A 15,953-nucleotide genomic window follows, 5' to 3' on the forward strand; every position below is an offset into this window, starting at 1 on the left:
ACTTGCCCCAGTTCTCTCCAAAGATGTGAGTTAATGTTACTATTGTATCAAAACTAGGCGGGCCTCATGGAATTTGGGGATTCAGGTGAGAATGTGTCAAAGGGTAATTGGTTTTCCTACAAGTTGTTGAATTTGGGACCTTTCTTGCCATGAGCCATTGAGGCTGGAAGTGTTTGGAGTTGTTTTTGTCTGTGAACGGGCTGGTGGAGAGTTAGTGAAGCTGGTGACTTTGTTGGTGAGTTTTCTTGGTAGCCTGGAGGGGGTCGTTTCCACCGAAGTGGCTGTCGGCTTGTCTGTATTTCTATAACTAACACCTTGCGCCTTTGAGGTTCCAAAACAAAGCTTGACAGTGGACTCTTTCCCCCACGTTTGTTTTTCTGGCCTTGACCTTCTGCTAGGGAGACCCCCGGAGACGAAGTCTGCGCAGAGGTAAGCCTGGGCTCTTGTGTTGTGTGCGGACGATGGAAGGGAATGGAGATGCAGGAAAAACTATCGGCTTGAGCTCGGTGGTGGGCAGAGGGCAGGTAAAATGAGTTCTCACCTACCACTGAGTGCGTATGGTCTGTTTCGGTAACGATATAAATAGGAGAGAAAGGAGGAATTAGGTGTGTTGGGCCAGTCCCCAGCTTTGTTTTGTTTTGACCTGGTCTTCTGGTAGCGCTGAGAGACGCTTTTTTAATCGCGTGGAACATTGCACTTAGGAGCCTGTCTACTAAAGGGTGCCCTTCCGAAGGTTGTTGCTTACTCTTTCTTCTATTTGTTCAGGACCTCACTTTTTAGTTCTTCCACATAACGTTGCTTCGTAAGGGCTCTGAGAGAGTCACATACCTTCAGTTTTGTGGAAATACAGTTATCATCCTTTGTTGGGATGAGGCTTGACTTTGCTTGGAAGTAGAAGCCTCATAGAGAACGACCAATCAAGAGGAAGTCCAGTGGATGCACATAGTCTGTCCCTTGGTCCTTGGCTGGCTTGGCCCCTCCTCAAGAGAAGAAATGACAACTCTAAGAAATTCAACAATTCCTAAGAACAAAGGAGCACTTTGGGAAAACTGTTGGGGGGACTCAATGTTAGGGTCTCAAATGTGGTGTCTAGCGTTATTTCAGACACCAGGTCCCAGGAGTTCTTGTCACCTTGTGGTCAGAAGGGGTACGTTCTCCTCACTACTCTGGTACCTTCGTCGAGGTTCTCTGTAACTTAAGCTGACTTCCCTTGCTTCATTGCCACAGAAGGCTGAGTGTTTTGGATTAAGAGGAAGTTGGCCATGATCTTTTAATGCTGAAGTTAGATAGATTCTTGGAACTCCTGTTGGATTGCTGAGTGAGTGAACTCTCCATCCTATATGATGATTAAGTGGGGAGAGCTGCCTGTTACCAGCCTCCTGACATTTCTCCCAAGGACATGGCCTTGGGAGACTTAGGCCTCTTATCCATTTGGCTTCATTAAATGAGTCTGATCAGCGGCCTTTCAGGACTTTAAGGATGGCTATGGGGTTAAGTGTGGGACCCTTTGTGTCTGTCTTGCACAGGATGGAATTTCTCTTATCTTCACAGAAGTCTGGATTGTACTAGGTCAGTGGTCGGCAAACCGAGGCTCTCGAGCCACATGCGGCTCTTTGGCCCTTTGAGTGTGGCTCTTCCACAAAATACCACGTGCAGGCGCGCAGGTACAGTGCAATGGAAACTTCGTGGCTCATGCGCAGAAGTCGGTTTTCGGCTGGGCGAGTCTATTTTGAAGAAGTGGTGTTAGAAGAAGTTGGGGTACGTTCGCTGAGGTCGACCCCTCAGATTGAGGACGTTTTTAGCAAAGGCCAGCTTAGGAGTACCCTAATTAAGTTAATAACAATGTACCTACCTATATAGTTTAAGTTTAAAAAATTTGGCTCTCAAAAGAAATTTCAGTCGTTGTACTGTTGATATTTGGCTCTGTTGACTAATGAGTTTGCCGACCACTAGACTAGGTCAAATTAGACCTCTCGGATGGGGCAGAGGGAGTATAGCCCTCCCACCTGCTGTTCACCTGAATGACAACAGCAGGTGGTAGAGACCAAGGTTGGAGTGAGATAGAACTCTTGAGTGCCAGTTGGACTTAGGAATTAAATGAGTCTGCCCGCCTGGCTTTTCTTTCCTTCTGGCATACTGTTGAATGGGTTTGGGTCACAGGGACCGTGGCTTTCTTTTCCAGATCTAGGGTGGAAAGTGACCTGCTGTCCCTATTCTTTCAGACCCGTTACCACCTCCATATGGAGTAGGGTCTCATTCTCAGCAATGTTGACACTTTGGGCCAGATAATTCTTTGTCATGGGGACTCTCCTGTGCATTGTAGTTGCTTAACAGCATCCATGACCTCTATTCACTCCTTCCAGTAACACCCACCCTTAGTCCACCATATGACAATCTAAAATGTCTCCATACATTTCTGAATGTCCCCACGGGGGCAAAATCATCCCTGATTTAGAACCACTGACCTTGAAACTCTGATAATTTTAGGGACCTTAAATGATCTTGGAATCTAGAACTGGAAAGTGGCTGTTTTTCCCCCTCAAATGGAAGGAGTTAATCCTCAGATAATTGAGGCCTATTATAGAATTACTAGAGGCCTGGTGCACGACATTCGTGCACTGGGGGATGTGGGGGGTCCCTCAGCCTGACCTGCACCCTCTCCAATCGGGGAGCCCTCTCCAATCCGGGAGTTTCTGTCTTTGCAATCATATGAGCGAATTGTCTGAGACCCCCAACTCAGTTTGGTTTGTTGCGCACAGAATAACAGAGGCAATTTTTTTTTTTCCTTGCTTCATTGGTGGCGATTTCCTGGAAGTTTTAGGATATCTTCCCTTTAGTTTTTCCTAGACACTCTGATTTTACTTATGTCTCTCACCTTTGCTTTCCCTCCATCCCCCACAGTAACTTGCTCCAGGCTCACTTTGCTCTAGTGTCTAGGACAGCGGTTCTCAACCTGTGGGTCGCGACCCCTTTGGGGGTCGAATGACCCTTTCACAGGGGTCGCCTAAGACCATCGGAAAACACATATATAATTACATATTGTTTTTGTGATTAATCACTATGCTTTAATTATGTTCAATTTGTAACAATGAAAATACATCCTGCATATCAGACAGGTATTTACATTACGATTCATAACAGTAGCAAAATTACAGTTATGAAGTAGCAACGAAAATAATTTTATGGCTGCAGGTCACCTACAACATGAACTGTATTAAAGGGTCGTGGCATTAGGAAGGTTGAGAACCACTGGTCTAGGACAGTGGTCGGCAAAATGCGACTTGCGAGCTACATGCGGCTCTTTGGCCCCTTGAGTGAGGCTCTTCCACAAAATACTGACTTATACGCATGGGCCACGAAGTTTCAATCGCACTGTACATGTGCGCCTGCACGTGGTATTTTGTGAAAGAGCCACATTCAAGGGGCAAAAGAACTGCATGTGATTTGCGAGCCACAGTTTGCTGACTACTGCTCTAGGACAGTGGTCGGCAAACTCATTAGTCAACAGAGCCAAATATCAACAGTACAATGATTGAAATTTCTTTTGAGAGCCAAATTTTTAAAACTTAAACTATATAGGTAGGTACATTGTTATTAACTTAATTAGGGTACTCCTAAACTGGCCTTTGCTAAAAACGTCCTCAATCTGATTGAGGTATGTTCGCTGAGGTCGACCCCTTCCAACTCTCCCATCCACACTTTTATACTTGTTTCAGATAGACGAGTGTGGATGGGAGAGTTGGAAGGGGTCTACCTCAGAGAACATACCTCAAAACAATGTATCTCCCCGCGCTGCGTATCCCGCAGCCCGCCTGCGCCGCATCTCCTGTCACCCAACCGACCAGCATCCCCCACTTCTTCTAACGCCACTTCTTCAAAATAGACTTGCCCAGGCCGAAAACCGACTTCTGCGCATGGGCCACGAAGTTTCAATCGCAGTGTACGTGTGCGCCCACACATGGTATTTTGTGGAAGAGCCCACTCGGGGCCAAAGAGCCGCACGTGGCTCGCGAGCCGCAGTTTGCCAACCGCTAGTCTAGGAGATCCGTCTGTCACCAGAACTACGATTCCCAGAATTCCTGGTGCTCCCCACGCTCTTGGTTTTCCCTTCCTGCTCTGTCTCCATCCCATGGCCTCCCATTCTGCCAAGTCCTCCCAGCCACCAGCTCTCTGGCTCTGCTCTCCACCCGGCACCTATATATGAAAATTAACCTGCCATCTTTGGTTAATTTGCATATGCCTGATTGGCTGGTAACGTAGTGGAGGGACGGTCAATTTACATATTTCTCTTTTATTATATAGGATAGGATATCCATTGGTGAATAATTAGGACCACAGTGCTTTCCTATATTCTACCTAATTTTCCAGTAGCCTGTTTTGTGAAACAATATGTCTTCATTTCCTAAGGTTTAAGTCATGACACTTTGAGTTAGGGAGCTCTGGAGCAACCTGGCCTTCTGATTGGTTGAATGTGAAACCTGTCCATCTACTTTTCTGGGATCATCATAATCAGCAGGTGGCCAAAGGGACCAGGTGGGATAGGGAACAAGAAGTTGTAGGGGCTTTGAGGAGGCTTGGTTTTTCCATGTTGCCTGGTATAAGCAAGAAGGTATTTTCATTCTGTCTCCTCCTGTACCTAGAGACTACATCAGGTAAAACAAGAGGAAGAGACACTGAAATTTAGTCTGTAGTTGAATAGCTATTTTCCCATGCTTCGGGTGGGGTATCTCCTAAGTAGATATGGGCTATATTTCCTGTCCACATATCAGAACCCATGGTTTGGGGCTAAGTTATTTCAGTGTGGACTTCCCTTTTCTTAAGTGGGTGAGTCTCTGTGCTTCTAGTTTAGGATGACTGAGGTAGAGAGGACCAGGTTCTACTTGCTCTTTAGTTTTCTGAGATCCCATCAGCCTGGCTGTTCTGAAGTAGTTTATTTTATTCTCTTTTTAATACTAGAGGACTGATGCACAAAATTCGTGCAAGAATAGGCCTTCCTGCCGAGACCGGTTTGGCTCGGTGGATAGAGCGTCGGCCTGCGGACTGAAGGGTCCCAGGTTCGATTCCGGTCAAGGGCATGTACCTGGGTTGCGGGCACATCCCCAGTGGGGAGTGTGCAGGAGGCAGCTGGTCGATGTTTCTCACTCATCGATGTTTCTGACTCTCTATCTCTCTCCTTTCCTCTCTGTAAAAACTCAATAAAATATATTTAAAAAAAAAAAAAAAAAAAAAAAAAGAATAGGCCTTCCTTACCCCAGCTGCTGGCACCAGCTTCCCTCTGGCACCTGGGACCCGGGCTTCCCTCGCAGTCCTAGCTTCATCCAGAAGGTCTTCTGGAAGGATGTCCGGTCTAATTAGCATATTATGTTTTTATTATTATACTAGAGGCCCAGTGCACAAAAATTTGTGCACTCGGGGTGCGGAGGGGGTCCCTCAGCCCGGCCTGTGCCCTCTTGCAGTCTGGGACCCCTCGGGAGATAACGACCTGCTGGCTTAGGCCTGCTCCTGGGTGGCAGAGGGCAGGCCCAATCCCTAGGTGCAGCCCCTGGTCGGGCTCAGAGCAGGGCCGATTGGGGGAGTTGGGGCACCGCCCCCTGTCATGCACAGAGCAGGGCGGATCTGGAGGTTGCAATGCCACCCCTAGTCACGCTCAGGGTAGGGCCGATTGGGGGGTTGGGGCACCACCCCCTGTCACACTCAAGGCAGGGTCGATGGGGAGGTTGCGGTGCCACCCCCTGTCATGCACAGAGCAGGGCGGATCAGGGGGTTGGGGCTCCACACCCTGTTACACACAGAGCAGGGCTGATCAGGGGTTTGAGGAGCTCCCCACTGTCACTCACAGAGCAGGGCCCATCAGGGGGGTTGGGGCACCGCCCCCCCATCACACACAGAGCAGGGTGGATCAGGGGGTTGGGGCGCCCCCCTCTATCACCCACAGAGCAGGGCCGATCAGGGGGTTGGGGCGCCACCACTGTCACACTCAGGGCAGGGCCGATAGGGAGGTTATGGCTCTACCCCATCACACACAGAGCAGGGCCCGTGGGGGGCGGGGGGGTTGGGGCACCACCCTCTATCACCCACAGAGCAGGGCCGATCAGGGGGTTAGGGCGCTGCACCCTGTCACGCTGATCCCGGTGCCGGGAGGTCTCGCGGCTCTGCTGATTCTGTGCCGGGAGGCATATTACCCTTTTACTATATAGAATAGAGGCCTGGTGCACGGGTGGGGGCTGGCTGGTTTGCCCTGAAGGGTGTCCTGGATCAGGGTGGGAGTCCCCACTGGGGTGCCTGGCCAGTCTGGCTGAGGGGCTGAGGGCCGTTTTCAGGCTGGCGGGTGACTGAAGTTCCCAACTGCTCCTTTTTTTCTTTTTTTTCTTTTATTTTATTCTGGGCCAGCTTTAGCTCTGAGGCCTGGGCTGCTGAAAACAGGTTTCTGGTCTTTGTTTACCGTCTGTATTTGATACAATGTTGCGGTCCGGCTGGCTGAAGCCCGGCTGAGTAAAGCAGGTTTCTGGGGGTTTTTTAGCTTCTCTATTTGCAACATAGTTGCTTAGAGTTGCAGCTGAGAGGCCGGCAAGTCATGCGGGGAACGTTGGAGTCCTCTGTCACTGAAGCAAGCAAGCCTCCCTATTCGCATCAGCTGCCTGGCTGCTGGCCGCCATCTTGGTTGACAGTTAATTTGCATATTGCCCTGATTAGCCAATGGGAAGGGTAGCGGTCGTACACCAATTACCATCTTTCTCTTTTATTAGATAGGATGTATATATTTTTAAAAACATATATTTTATTGATTTTTTTACAGAGATGAAGGGAGAGGGATAGAGAGTTAGAAACATTGATTCAGCTGCCTCCTGCACACTCCTACTGGGGATGTGCCTGCAACCAGGGTACATGCCCTTGACTGGAATCAAACCTGGGACCCTTCAGTCCACAGGCTGATGCTCTATCCACTGAGCCAAACTGATTAGGACTATAGATATGTTTATTTCAGAGAAGAAGATAGAAACATCAGTGACGGAAAATAACCACTGATCGTCTGCCTCCTGCATGCCCCCTACTGGGGATCAAGTCCACAACCTGGGCATGTGTCCTTGACTGGAATCAAACCTAGGACCCTTCAGTCTGCAGGCCAACGCTTTATCCACTGAGCCAAACCAGCTAGGACTTAGTCTGTTTTTTAACACGTTAAGCGCCCAGCCTATTTTGTCTTCCGAACAGAAAATCCAGTGTCAGTTACCGGTGACTGACAGGGCGCTTAACGTGTTAACCTAGACTCAGTTTGTTGGTATATAGAATGGACAGACCCACCTATCTCGCTGGCGAGCAGGGTGCTGTGGATTGGGTAGTTCTGCAGTGTAGGGAGGCTATAGCTAGCTAGAGTATGTGAATGGTAACTGAGTTGTGTGTATCTATTTTTAATGAGGTCCTCTCACTCTTGGACTTGAGTTTGTTTCTTAACACGTTAAGTGCCCAGCCTGTTTTGTCTTCCAGGTGGAAAGTATAGTGTCAGTCACTGGTGACTGACAGGGCGCTTAATGTGTTAATGGGTATTGCTTTTGATGATCTCTTGGAGATTAAGTTCAGTTTATGTGCTAGGCTTTATCCATTGCTAGGCATTAGGGATATAAAGATGAATATAACTTAGTCCCTCTACATGAGTCGCTGAAGATCTAAGCCTATATAATAAAAACCTAATATGCAAATTGACTGAATGGAGGAATGACCAGTCACTATGATGTGCACTGACCACCGGGGGGCAGATGCTCAATGCAGGTGCTGCTCCCAACCCACAGGCCCCAGGCCAGCCAAGGCGGGTACCAGCGCCCTCCCCCCGTCCTCCGCCCTGATCACCCTGCCGGTCGGCCCTGATCGCTGTCCAGGCCTAGAGACCCTACCCATGCACGAATTTTGTGTACCAGGCCTCTAGTGGGATAATAAGTGCACAAATAATCGTAGTACACTTTGATAAATGGCTACAGGAATATGCAATGTTCCAGGAAGCACAGAAGAGGACTACATATCCCAGCATGAGGTGTAGGGACTAAATTTAAAGATGGCATCTGAGCTGACTTTTTTTTTTCTTTTTTCTTTTTTTCCCTTTTCTTTTGAGTTCACTCTTAAAGAGTAGGAGTTAGCCATCTGAGAAAGGTCGGTGGCGGGGGTGTGGAATAGGAAGGCAGGTACAGAGAAGTGAAGTATATTATTGTATGTAAACTATAAACAAACTGATATTGTTAGAGAATGAAAAGTGGATTCTGAGACCTGGTCACCGTGGCTCAGTGGTTGAGCTTCTACGGCACATGCCTGGGTTGTGGGCTGGATTTCCAGTAAGGGGTGTGCAGGAGGCAGCCAATCAATGATTTTCTCTCATCATTGATGTTTCTGTCTCTCTCTCCCTCTCCATTCCTCTCTGAAATCAATAAAAATATATTTAAAATAAAAGAGGCTGTTGCAGAAGTCCAGGTGAGAGGTTATTGGGGCCTGAACTAGGGCAGTGGAAGTGGAAAGGTGAGGCAGATTTAAGACATACTTAGAAGTAGCATCAACAGGAGTGTATAATGACTGGGTGGTTAGAGGTTTTGGTCAGAAGGGGGCAGTAAGTATGAGCAACTACAGTGGAATTGAATGTTGTTTGACCTGAAGACTGGCTATTGGCTGAGTCCTTGACATTACCCAGGATGATGGAGGAACTTTCTGAGTCAAATGCCAAATTATAGAAAGAATCTAGGGCTGTCATTGGTCATTCACAGGGGATTGGTAAATGACTGCCAGGTTGGAAGACAATATATCCAAATGGCATCTGAACATCAAGGGGGTACAAGTAGAATGGGGGAATTACAAGAGTGCTCAACATAGGAGCTTGGTCATATTTCTGGATTTAAATCCATGAATTTTGGTGAATATTACTCATTAACCTTTAGAGCAGTTATGCTTCTGGACTTGGTTGGATTATAGGAAACCTATAGATACATTTATGGAAGGATGATTCTGGGCTAGGATGCTTATTTCTTTTTTTTTAATGTATTTTTTATTTCAGAGAGGGAGAGGGAGAGCAAGATAGAAACATCAATGATGAGAGAGAATCATTGATTGGCTGCCTCCTGTATGCCCCACATGAGGGATTGAGCCTGCAACCCCGGCATATGCCCTGACCGGGAATTGAACTGTCATCTCCTAGTTCATAGGTCTATGTTCAAGCACTTGAGCTACTGCTGGAGGGGCAAGGATGCTTCTTTGAATCTCTTTCACAATGATTTGCATTAGATTTACAAAGTGACTTCAGTTGTATTATCTCATTGGATTCTTAACAAGTCTGAGTAGTCGTTTCTTTCATGCCTGTTTTGTAGACAGGGGCAGTGAAACTTTGAAGTTAAGTGACTTGCTTAAGGTCACACAGCTACATGGCTTGTTAATGATACAGGCAGAATTGAAACTAGTTCTCACCCTAAAGATTTTCAGTTTCCTACTGTCCTTAAGTTCATCTGCTACAGTTTACTTATTAAAGAGTGAATTCTCTACTTCTGCCCAATTTTGCCTACATTTAAGAGATGAACTGATTAGGGGGGAGCACAAAGAACCAAGAGCAGTGTTTTGGAGGCGGGGGGAGTTAGGGGGACAACAATTAGGGTAATAGCTAATAGCAACTCCTGCTGTGTAGCACCAAGATGGCATATAACATTCTCACCTAGAAGTGACTCTAGTTCTCCAATAGAATCTTGAACTTAGGGCACCATCTGTTTTATGTGGAGAACTCTAGGCTTTATCTATAATAGTAAAAGCATAATATGCTAATTAGACAGGAGAGCCGAATATCCTTCCTGACAAAGCCGCCACAGCTGCGAGGGCTGAGGGTAGGCAGCCACAGTGGCCAGCAGTGGCAGCAGTGGTTGGGTGATGGGGGCAGTGCTTTCCTTTGATTGGCCCAGTTGCCTCCCGCAGAGGCTGGCCAGACTGCAGCTTAGGCCCGCTGCCCACAGGGAGGGGAGCGGGCCTAAGCAGTCAGAATGACATCCCTTGAGGGCTCCCTGACTGTGAGAGGGGCAGGCCAGCCTGAGGGCAGTGCTCAAATTTTTGTGCACCGGGCATCTAGTTTTTAAATAAAGACTTACTAAGTACTACACTGTGCCAGGCATTGTGTTAGCACTGGGAATGCAGGAATGAATAACTCACAGGTTCTTTCGGCGTCCTTACAGTGTAGTGGGGATTACAGCTGCCAAGCAGGGATTCGGGGAAGCACTGCGCACCTGAGCCCCCAGCATGGCGGGCCTGAAGCGACGAGCGAGCCAGGTGTGGCCAGAAGAGCGTGGTGAGCAGGACCACGGGCTGTACAGCCTGCACCGCATGTTTGACATCGTGGGCACCCACCTGACACACAGAGACGTGCGCGTTCTTTCTTTCCTCTTTGTTGATGTCATTGATGACCATGAACGTGGCCTCATCCGAAATGGACGTGACTTCTTATTGGCACTTGAGCGCCAGGGCCGTTGTGATGAGACTAACTTCCGCCAAGTGCTGCAGCTGTTGCGCATCATTACTCGCCATGACCTCCTGCCCTACGTCACCCTCAAGAGGAGGCGGGCTGGTGAGGGGCACAGGGCTGGGGACTTGGGTATTGGGCTGGAGTCCCAGCGGGAGGCAGCACTGGCTCTGGGGGGTACCCAGGACTGTTAAGAGGCCTGTTGGAGGGTTGGACCAGGAGAAGGGAGGGGTACATCTTCCCGAATGACTCCCTCTTCCCCTACAGTGTGCCCTGACCTTGTAGACAAGTATCTGGAGGAGACATCAATTCGCTATGTGACCCCCAGAGCCCTCAGTGATCCAGAACCAAGGCCTCCCCAATCCCCTAAAACAGGTGAGTGCGTATTAAATTCCCCTAATTTCCATCATCAAGAAAGAGGACATGGAACCACTCTTAGTCACACCTTAAATGAAAGGACCCTGCCTCCCTCCATGACCCCATAAAAATGAGGTGAGGCAGCCCTGGCTGGTTTGGCTCAGTGGATAAAACATCGGCCTACGGACTGAAGGGTCCTGGGTTCAATTCTGACCAAGGGCGCATGCCCAGGTTGCCAGCGCAATCCCCCCTCCCCCCCAGTGAGGGGCATGCAGGAGGTAGCCAATTAATGATTCTCATTGATGTTTCTATCTATCCCTCTCCCTCTTTGAAATCAATAAAAATATATTAAAAAAAAAATGAGGTGAGGCATTGTGTTCCCTGGGTCCTGTGATTGTTGTCACATTGTGTCCTAGGTCATATTGTGGATACTGCGTTTCCTGCTAAGTCTAAATGATTCTTTCCAAGAGAAGTGTCTGAGCATTTACCCTACTGTCTCCTCCCCTTCCTCCCCGTCAGTGCCTCCTCACTATCCTGTGGTGTGCTGCCCCACTTCAGGCCCTCAGATGTGTAGCAAGAGGCCAGCTCGAGGGAGAGCCACACTTGGGAGCCAGCGAAAACGCCGAAAGTCAGCAACACCGGATCCTAAGGAAAAGCAGACATGTGGTGAGCTCAGGGGTCCCAGAGGAGCACTTGGCAGTGCCAGGCTCGCGTTGGTGCTGCCGCAGAGGGAGGTCTGAGGGGTGGCCCTGGGGGAGAGTTGTCTTTGTGGCAGAGCACTTGTCAGCTCTCCGTAGCTACCCCCAGAACAGAGGGAGGGTCCCCGCTGGAGCTGTAGGAGGAACCAGGGCATGGTATCATAGTAGCGTGTGAAAACGACTGCTGCCTGTTAACCAGGAAAATACCTTCCAGAAACAAGGTGCTACTTGAGTGGTGGGATAACGTGGCCTGGGCATGGCCTATTTAAGGGAACCTCCTGCATTCAGGGAGGTTCAGAGGTACTTAGAAAAGTAGTCCTGGACAAGAGCAGGGGAAGCTGTCAGGTGATGTTCCCACTTTGCTACTCTACTGCTCTTTTCATCTTTCTCGTAAACTCATCCTCTCATGGCAACCTCTTCTGCGTCTCTTCTCTTTCCTACAGACATCAGACTGCGGGTTCGGGCTGAATACTGCCAGCATGAGACTGCTCTGCAGGGCAACGTTTTCTCCAACAAGCAGGACCCACTTGAGCGCCAGTTTGAGCGCTTTAACCAGGCCAACACCATCCTCAAGTCCCGGGACCTGGGCTCCATCATCTGTGACATCAAGTTCTCTGAGCTCACCTACCTCGACGCATTCTGGCGCGACTACATCAATGGCTCGCTCCTAGAGGCACTGAAAGGCGTCTTCATCACAGACTCCCTCAAGCAGGCTGTGGGCCACGAAGCCATCAAGCTGCTGGTGAACGTGGATGAGGAGGACTACGAGCTGGGCCGGCAGAAACTCCTGAGGAACTTGATGCTGCAGGCCTTGCCCTGACCTTCCCTCCTGGGACTGGTCCCATCACTCACCTCTGGAGCGTACATACTGTTCTGGGGTTTTTTCTCTCCCCTTCCAACCAATCACACCCCTGCCTTTTTTTTTTTTTTTTTCTTAAGGAAAAGACAAAGGAAAATGGAAGTGGTGTTTCCCACCCCTCCCTGCACCCATGTGCCTGGGCTTCCCTGTTTCCCTCTCCACTCACCCCGTGTGTCTGCAGCTGCCTTTACTACTGAGCCGCGAGGCGGAGGTGTAGGGAGAAGCGAAGTCTGTGGGACAGTCTGTAAGGGACGTCAGTGAACGCTGCGTGTGGGTGCGTTGAGGGCTGTCAGTGCTTCTGGCTTTATGAGGCTCTTACATTTTGTCTGAAAACCAAAGGGCTGTGAGTAAGGGAGCTGTGTTGTGTGGAAGGTGAGACTCTGAAGTGTATTTTGGAAATTAATCACCACCCTCTCCCAAATTATAGACTTTTTAAAAAAGAAACTGTGGCCCTTTCAACTCTCTCCTGGCCTCTGGTGCTGCTCCTCTCTGCCTCGTTTCTTCCATTTCATTGCTGAAACCTCTGCGTGGTATCCCCGCACACCAAATCTGTCCCTCTTCAAGGGAAAATAGGAGAGGACTTAGGTCAGCCCCGCCAGCTGTGGTGAGTACACATGCACAGGGGGAGTGCCGAGGTTCAAACACTCCCCCTGGAAAGGGGCGGGGAGTGTGACACTCCCTTCCATGTGTGCTGGTGACTGAAAATAAGATGCCCTGCAGCCCTTCCCCTTTGCTTGCTTCTGGCTTGGGCATCATAGGTCCTTCCCCATCCTACACCCCCCGCAGGAGCATGGGGCTGGGACATGCCCTGAGGGTTGCACTTTTATGTGGGTAGGAGGCTTGTTGAATGAGCCAGGGGGCTTAGAGCCAGAGCCAAGTCCAGCTGGACCAGGAAAAGGGAGGGGTACACCTGCGGAGGGAAGCACTGCAGGTGGAATTCACTGCAGCCGGCCACCACCTCCCCTTTCAGCTCCCAAAGGAGATGTCCAGACACTTTATGATTCTATTTCTTTCAATGCCAGTGTTGCTCAGCCCTCGGCGTTTTTAGTTTTCATGAAATAAACAGTATATGAAATTCCACATTTTTGAAACTGAAATCTGAGCTCAGGTGAGTTTCTTCTTTCCCAAGAAGCTAAGCATACGTTCCTTCAAGAGTCAAGGTTCCCCAAGTGAGGGGGAGGTACATCTGGGTCCTGCCTCAAAGTAACAGCAACACCAGCTCACAGAGGGTCTCAACTCACAGAAGTCCAAAGTCCTAAGACAGTGGGTGACCCAGATTGCCATAGAGATCAGGCCTGCGGTGCTGGAACACAGGCAGATGTTGGCGCAGCTGGTGCAGGTAACTGAGGTCAATCCGGGCAAGGCAGAGGCCTGGTCCCTCAGAGCAGCGGGCCACCACTGTTCCCCAGGGATCCACCACCATGCTGTGGCCATAACTCGCTCTCTTCTCGTGGTGGCATCCACACTGTGCTGCAGCTACGACATAGCACTGGGTCTCAATGGCGCGGGCCCGCAGCAACACCTGGGGAGGAGAAGCGTGGCGGCTGGGGGAAGCAGCAGGCCAGCCGACCCATTGTGACCATTCTGTAATTGGCTAGAAATGTTAACTATTCCTTAACATATGAGAGGCAGTAATTTGGGGAATGAATTTTCCCACTAGGTGGGAAGGGGGAGAAAATCTAACTGGCAGGGCCGAGGGAAGAGAATGAAGTGAAAGGAAAGCCCGCATGTTCTGAAGAGGTCCTCTTACCTCCCAGTGGGCTGGGCCTGTTACAGTTCCAAAAGCCGAAGGGTACGTAAGTATTTCCGCTCCAGCCTGAGCCAGTGCCAGAGAGAGTTCAGGGAACCGCATGTCATAGCAGATAGCCAGACCAACCTGGGATAAAATGAGTGTCCTGTGTGTCAGGTCATCTAGTCACCCCTACCCTACTCCTTAGGCTCTCTATCTCCTACTGTGCTCACTATTCCTGTCCCCTCCCTCTTGTTCCTCTCCCTCCCCCTTCACAGCTCCCACCTTGCCTGCTGGTGTGCTGACAGGTGTAGTGAGGCTGGGCCCCGGCATGGTGGAGTTGCTTTCATGCATAGGCCCCTGCCCTGGGACCTGTACGTCACACAGATGTGTCTTCCTGTAGGTGGTCACTACCGACCCTAGGATAAGAGGGAGAAGGAAGAGGGGGTGCTGGCGCTCCAGAAGCCTCCTTGGGAGGAGGAGCCCTTGGCCGAGGAAACAGAAGACACGATTCTGGAGAATCCTGGTTTAGGGAGAAGAGCCTGGGAGGGGGCAAGCTAGAGAGCTGTGAAGTCTCACCCTCGCTGTTGAGAAGCACATGACAATTGTAGATTTTCTGAGTCTGCTCCCAGTCTTGGCCGCGTTCGTGGAAACCACCCAAGGACAGCCAGAGTCCACATTCCCTGGGGGAGTGGACACTGCGCTCTTTCCAAGGCTCCACCCTCACATCTGGCAATCCAGAGACAATGCCCAGCAAAGCAATGACCTCTCCCTGTCTCCCCCCATCCCCCCTTTCTGATACCTGGCAAGCTGGGCATATTCTCCCAAAAGGTTCCCGCCCAGTGGCTCAGACAGACGCAGAGTCTCTGCAGGGTCCCGGGCAATGAAGTCAAAAGCCTCAGGCAGGAAAGCCAGGCAAGCACCCAGTCTGGCAGCCTCTCGAACCAGCTCAGCACAAGCTTTAAAGTTCTGCTGCTTGTCTGGCGTCGATGTTACCTGGCACACAGCCACCAGGGGCAGTTCCCAGGAGGAAGAGGAGACAGCCATGGCTCTGGGCCTGTGAATGGTGCAGGCAGAACTCAGTCCCCAGCAGGGGAAACGCAAGTTCAATGCTATGGGGTTCCAATGGGGAGGCAGGAAGGCTGGGCTTCCCTTCGCTTCTGCTCCCACAGGCACCCCACTGTCCCACCACCATTCATTTCACAAACATTGATGAAGCATCGACTAGTGTCAGGCACTGAGGGTACCAAACACGTTACCTGGGCTGAGCACAAAGCGCTGGGAGTCGAGGTATTCGCGGTCCAGGGAGCAGCAGGGACAGGAGGTGATGAGGCCTGACCACGGCGCCGAGCCTGAGGAAGATGAGACACGCACCAGCCCTTCCCGAAGGCAGCCTCACACTGCGGCTCGGTGAGGGCCCTGCCGGCGAAACCCGTCTCCGAAACTCTATTATGGGCGACAGGGAGCGAACCTGCGGGGAGACACGGAGGAGACCTCCACGGTCCGCAGCCTCGCGTTACCTGCGGCCCTGTCCTCCGCCAGCGCCTCCGCAGCTCAAGTCACCTCCCCGCTTCTCGACTGCACCCGCACAGCTCGATCCGCACCCGGAACCCCGGAGGCGGGAACCCCCGAGGCGGCCGCCCGTCCGCTCCCACCCCGACCGCGCCCGCGCCCTCCACTCGGCCGTCCGCCCCCCCTCCCCCCGGCGGCGGCTCTGGTGCCCGCGTAAGCGCCGCCGGTGGGATTCACCGCGGCCGGCGGCACAGGGAGCGGGTCCTACATGGAGGTTCCGCCAGGATCACTCGCGGGATCCACGCTGGAAAGCGGCCTGGAGGCGGA

The 15,953-nt window shown here is 50.7% G+C and overlaps 2 protein-coding genes across 9 annotated transcripts in view; one reads left to right on the plus strand and one right to left on the minus strand.

Annotated features, from left to right (window-relative positions):
- Window positions 1-13,479, plus strand: part of DEDD (death effector domain containing) — a 14,701-nt gene extending 1,222 nt beyond the window's left edge. The window contains exons 1-5 of one of the 4 annotated variants that reach the window (XM_081112626.1): window positions 46-1,147; window positions 10,188-10,576; window positions 10,739-10,846; window positions 11,348-11,494; window positions 11,970-13,479. In XM_081112626.1, coding sequence (XP_080968752.1) covers window positions 10,252-10,576; window positions 10,739-10,846; window positions 11,348-11,494; window positions 11,970-12,346 — 957 coding nt within the window. In that variant the 5' untranslated portion in view covers window positions 46-1,147; window positions 10,188-10,251 and the 3' untranslated portion in view covers window positions 12,347-13,479. Of the gene's footprint in view, window positions 1-45; window positions 1,148-8,163; window positions 10,577-10,738; window positions 10,847-11,347; window positions 11,495-11,969 lie in introns of those variants that run through there. The other 3 variants (XM_081112627.1, XM_081112625.1, XM_081112624.1) reach the window with 3 other exon arrangements.
- On the minus strand, window positions 13,383-15,947 carry NIT1 (nitrilase 1). Of its 5 annotated transcripts, none has more exons than XM_081112629.1 (7): window positions 15,864-15,947; window positions 15,374-15,585; window positions 14,917-15,171; window positions 14,694-14,797; window positions 14,400-14,533; window positions 14,136-14,261; window positions 13,383-13,907 (listed from the first exon to the last, which is right to left on the minus strand). In XM_081112629.1, the coding sequence occupies exons 3-7, from the start codon at window positions 15,159-15,161 to the stop codon at window positions 13,641-13,643; spliced, it is 876 nt and encodes a 291-aa protein (XP_080968755.1). In that variant the 5' UTR covers window positions 15,162-15,171; window positions 15,374-15,585; window positions 15,864-15,947; the 3' UTR covers window positions 13,383-13,640. The 5 variants fall into 5 exon arrangements, with proteins under 5 accessions (XP_080968755.1, XP_080968756.1, XP_080968758.1 ...); XM_081112630.1 differs by having other exon boundaries at window positions 15,895-15,940; XM_081112632.1 differs by having other exon boundaries at window positions 15,374-15,466; window positions 15,864-15,938.
- Window positions 15,948-15,953: the final 6 nt, after the last annotated feature.

The sequence above is a fragment of the Myotis nattereri genome (genome assembly GCF_964212035.1).
Source record: "Myotis nattereri genome assembly, chromosome: 18".
Classification (NCBI taxonomy): domain Eukaryota; kingdom Metazoa; phylum Chordata; class Mammalia; order Chiroptera; family Vespertilionidae; genus Myotis; species Myotis nattereri.